The 5,725-nt window shown below is 27.4% G+C and overlaps 1 protein-coding gene across 1 annotated transcript; it reads left to right on the top strand.

Annotated features, from left to right (window-relative positions):
* The first annotated feature begins 806 nt into the window (after nucleotides 1-806).
* On the top strand, nucleotides 807-4,423 carry LOC105619948. Its single transcript, XM_012201462.1, has 5 exons — nucleotides 807-966; nucleotides 1,549-1,766; nucleotides 2,144-2,218; nucleotides 2,700-2,934; nucleotides 4,311-4,423. The coding sequence occupies exons 1-5, from the start codon at nucleotides 807-809 to the stop codon at nucleotides 4,421-4,423; spliced, it is 801 nt and encodes a 266-aa protein (XP_012056852.1).
* The last annotated feature ends 1,302 nt before the right edge of the window (nucleotides 4,424-5,725 follow it).

Raw genomic sequence — 5,725 nt, 5'->3', positions numbered from 1 at the left:
TACATTACACTGAGAAAAAAATATAATCAATTTTAATAAATATTTAGTTCAATACTGCCAACTAAATATTTACTTACAATAAATGAATATTTGTTCAGTAAAAAAAATTGATTATTAAATTAAATTAACATTTCTTGTATCAAATAAATATATCTTTATATTTAACAAATATTTAGTTGGCAGCATTCAACTAAATATTTATTAAAATTGACTATATTTTTTTTCAATGTACAATTTACAATGAGTTATTATTCAGTTCTTTGTATCAACTTGAGAACAATATGCAAATTAACTCTTTGACTATATGACTGTTGGATTGATTTCACATTTATTTTCTGTCGATTCATAGACATTCATAATACACATATTTTATTATACTGGTATTTTTTATTAAATCTATGTCGGATTAACGTAATTAAAGTAAAACAATTTGCTTAAACAAATTTTCTACAATTTTGTGCACAATTCTATATATAACGTTACAAATTGATAATTATTCAATTCCCATTATATTTATAATTTCATGATAAAGGCTGGAATAAAACTAATATTACATTTCATCATACGACAATTTTTGAAGCCTGTTGATTGAGTACAGGATAGAAGTATCCAACAACTTCTTTATCCTACAGACAATTAATACGCTCGAAAAATTTGTTGTACGACAAATGAATTATGAATTATTAGAATTATTATTTTAATGATACATATATCGTCCGAAGATGTATTAAGATAGCATTATATTTTAAATTAAAAATTACACGATGCTGTAATTATTTACACTACGTTATATTTACAGACGAATTATGATACACGTGTCGTCCGAAAGCGCATACAGATATGATCGGGTGAAACGCAAAGGAACAGCTTTCTTAACGAATCTGTTTAAATCGAAAAAACTGGCGGTAGGGATGAAAATTAACGAAGACGAAGAGATGGAACGAACGCCCAGGATGGAGACTCCTGGTGAGATATATCACTGATCTTTTATAAAATATTTTAGCTTTAATTTCTTAGCTTGAAAATATCTCTAAGTATTCTTTAGTAACACAGAAAATCTGTGGAGCTTTTGATTTCTTATCGATTATTAATTAATATTATCATTATTTATTAAACTAAAATTGATGAAAGATGTTAAAAAAATATATTTTATTGGACAAAAACTCTGATAAAAAATGCAATAGTTCATGTTGCAATAGTGCATGTTTTTTTAAACATTGATATCTCGTTAAAGAATTTTAATATAGGAATTAAATAGGTATTTCATGATATTTACCTTTTCACACGCAACTTATTAATTAAAAGTGTAAAAGGTTAATTAATGGCATTTACTTCGAAGGTCACTTACATTATTTCAATTTGTTTCTTTAAATATAATTAGCAAGATAAAAATCCATCTAATAAATTATGCGCAATTGCGAACGTTCCATCTATTCAATTAATAATATTTCAGATAATAAATTATATACATTTATTGCGAGATTTTTATATCGAGTTAATGAAGGCATTTGCATACTTGATCGATATTACAAGCAATATTGCTTACAGCAATTATTACCAACGCTTGTCGTCGAAACGGCTCGGAGAGTGACAGCACAATGTCGCGAATTCCATCGACCTTGAGTGTGACAGCAGTGGACGTCGTTGTCTCCTGTCAGCCGTCACCCTCGCACTCAATTCTGACCCTGACACCCGGTAGAACGCGTAACATTGATCAGGACATGGAGGCACTCAGGCTGAGTCGTCAGGACAACCCCTTTCTACAGGTTCGGCCTGATCATTACATTGCCTCAAAAAAGACAATTTTTATGAAATCTTTCAATCCTGAACAATTTGCGAATTGCTGAAATTCTAAATGATTCAAACCTTTGTAACATTACTTTACTCTAATTTTGAAAAATATATATTCTTGATTTCTACAAAAGGTAGTATTTTAGAATTTAAAAATTTAATAATTAATTTACATAAAAAAATTATTATTTCTTTGGTTAATTTTTGTGATTGGTTATTTAAATTTTTTCCAACTGTAGAAAGAAAATTGAATTGCTAATGAACTTCTTTTATTTCTTAATAGTGCTTTACACGATTTTGCTGTGTAATATATATTGACGTAATTGTGCAAATTTTCTCTAATTATATGCAGGTATTAGCAAGCCGAGAGAGCCTCGTGGAATCGATCGAGGAGTCCGAGTCCGATGATGCAATTCTAATGTCGCAGGTGAGATCCCGAATTAAACTTTTGCGAATTTAACAAAATATTACAGATCCATTTCTATATACACTATAATAATAGTTTTTTTTTAATCATTATGACTTTTAGAGATAAAAGTTTTTTATAATTATTTCAAATGATCTAAAGTAAATAATATTATCAATTTTTCAGAATTATTAATTTTTTATATGTACACATATATTAGTTAAAATATTCCTTCAATAATCTTCGAAAGTTTTAATAAATAAAAAAATTATTGTATGTTTTGTACTTACAATTTAAAAGCAGAATTTAAATAAAAATAAATTATTGAATAATTTTTGTGCATAATTATTTGAGTATAAAAATTTATTAAAAACGAATCAACTTTTCTGAAAAAAAAAGAGAAAGAAGCGCGTTTTTGAGTTATACACTTTTTGAAAGAAGCAGTTTTCTACTTCTTTTTAAACGTATCTAAAAAGAAACATAAAAAGATATATATTTTCAGGAATATGGTGACGCGGATCCGCTAACATTAGCACAGGTACATGAGCACCTGGTACGCAGTCCACCCCCGGCTTCGTGGCCCAATTCCACGGCCTTCCAGTTCCCCAATCAGGATGAAAGTACCACCCCAGGCAAGAATGATGCGACACTCCTAGTAAAGAGCCCGTCAAAGACACCCTCGCATCGTGGTAACGACCATGAGCTCTCCAGAAGCGAGACGACGACTGATATTAGAGGTAAGAATTTTAACGAGGATATTTAGGGTATACAATGGACATTCACTTTAAGAATAATTTATGTAAAGAAAAACTATGGCTAAATTAAATTAAAAATTAATAGAAATTTATTATTCGAATATTTATTTAACTAAAATGTTTGCTTTTCTTTTAAATTAATATTTTCGTATATAATATAATTATGAATCACATATTATTTTATATAAAATTATTATTCAATGTCAATTTATTAAAAGTAAGAGATATTAAAAGTAAGAGAATTTTACGATAAAAAGATATTAAGAATATAACATGTTAACTCACTTAAAAAATTACAAATTAAAAAATTAACTAACTTTTAATAGTTAACAACAAATTAAAAGACTTCTGGATGGAAAATTACTATTTATTTATTTATACATATTTATTTATACATTTATAACTAGAAAATTTGTTTCTTTCTTTCTTTTAATAATGTTTGGTGATCACATGGAAAAAAATGTTTCATATATAATTAAATATAATTATATAAAATTATATATAATTATATATATGTATAGTGTGTCCATTATATAACATTTTTTCCCGGGCATAAATCATATAAGAAGACAATATGAAAATGATATTGTTTAATCAAATCGAAGAAAGAGAGATGGGAGTGTTTGCATGTCTAGGTGAAATTATACCGACATGATATTGTGAAAATATAGATCAGAGTTTCAGTAAATCGATTCATGAGAGACACTTATGTCCAACCTTGACATTGCACTGTAGACTTTAGACACGCGCGATATCTTTCTCTCTCTCTTCTACACACACACACACACACACACACACACACACACGCGCGCGCGCGCGTGCACGCACGCACGCATACATATCAATGTATGTATATTGCCTTTTTCCACTTTTAAACTGATTAAATTAAGGTACCTGAAAGTGGGCGATCATCGGAAGTTGTAGCTTTCTACCCTGCTGATAAAATCTAATCAATAAAGGAATATATGATAATATATGTATAACTACATATATTGATTATTTATAAATAATATATAATTACATAATTACGTATAAATTATAAACATACAATAATAAATAAATGTATAACTGTCTAAATTTTTTGAAGTGAAAGCTTATTCTAAAAGAGTAAAAATTCAACTTTCAAAATTCAATCTTAAAAAAGAATGATTTCAATTTTCAATTTTTGAAAATGAAAGTTATTTCACTCTTCAGAGTGAGATCCACTTTAAAAATTTTAAAGAGTATCTATGTGTATATTATATTATATTTTACACATCATATATAAATTGTTCTATAAATGAAAAATTGTCTTGTATAATGATTGATACATTTAAAACGCTTCAAAATTATTTCCATATGCTATCTTTTTATCTTAGATCGGCACTCTCATCCCTTCTCGTTATTACACCCGACACCGATTCGTTCCTTGTCAGAAGTTCGCCGACTTCGATCGGCCGACGACAGCGTGCAGCTCATGTCGAACGAATAAACTATATAAGGATACTGGATCTTAATTGAATTTTTGGCGACTGAGAAATATCGATTCTACGAATATTCTTCGAGAACTGCGATTGCTGACAAATCGAAGAAAATTTCGTTCGTATAAACGAAATTTATGATCAATTCTATAAATAAGATTTGTCCTAAGAAGATGAATGAGGAAGAAAAATGAAGAATCAAGATTCTTACTAGGTATCCATCAGATTGAAACTACGATGCGTTTGAGGTGGATGTGATAGAAAATTAGAGCGAGTAATGATACGATTAATCGTACAGTGATTAATAATTTTTATTGAGAAAGTAATTATTGAAAAAGAAGGCGCATGTTGGAAAAATAACGATTTCATCGTTTTGAATTTTGATAGTTTATCAAATGAAATATTTTTTTCTATAAATCAAAAATTATTTTTCAAAATCTTTATAAAATATATAACTTTAATCTTTATCAATTGATCTAAATGATTCTAATTATTTGATACTAATAATTTCTTTATAAGTTATTTATAATTATGGTCACGTGTTTTATCAATAGGCCTATATTTTTTTACAAAAAAATTCAATAAACAATCGGAGTACTGCATCGACGTTTTCCGATTATTTTACTTCTAATTAGATATTAAATATCACTAAATATCAATAAATAATGTATTGTGTTTTTTTATTTTTATCTGCAGTTAAATAACTAATTACTTATATATATTAATTATATAATTATATAAACCAAATATTCTTCGGAATAAGTATTCATTTTTTAGCTTTTTGAGAATACGCCAAATTGAGGAGTCTAACAGCTAAAAGATGATACAGAACGACTTATATATACTAGTTTGCGGATTTTAAGAATTGCACTATTACATAATAATTATCAGACTAAAGCGAATATTATCTCTGCTAAATCGTCAGCTGAGATTATTAGATATATTTAAAATATCATATTTTAATGCTTTAAATTTATATAATTTGGACGCAATTATATATTTAATTATATATTTAAACTTTGTCTTTCGAAGAGCAATATACCGTTATGTAACAGTCGTTAAAGCACAAGGCTTAAAATAATTATTACTCACGATATTATCGGAATTTGTTGTTATTATGATAGTTATTGTTGAGGCACAATCTATAATTATTCGTGCAATTTAGATGTCTATTTTATGTAGCCGTTTTAGAAATATTTCACATTTTCTTGTAATTTTTTTTCTGTCACTGAATATTAATTGATAAATCTCCATTGTTATTATGCTAACAGAAATATTTTTGTCATCGTTATATATGTATGTATGTGTATATA

Source organism: Atta cephalotes (genome assembly GCF_000143395.1).
Source record: "Atta cephalotes unplaced genomic scaffold scaffold00023, whole genome shotgun sequence".
Taxonomy (NCBI): Eukaryota; Metazoa; Arthropoda; class Insecta; order Hymenoptera; family Formicidae; genus Atta; species Atta cephalotes.
This window is presented reverse-complemented; position numbering and strand designations above follow the sequence as displayed.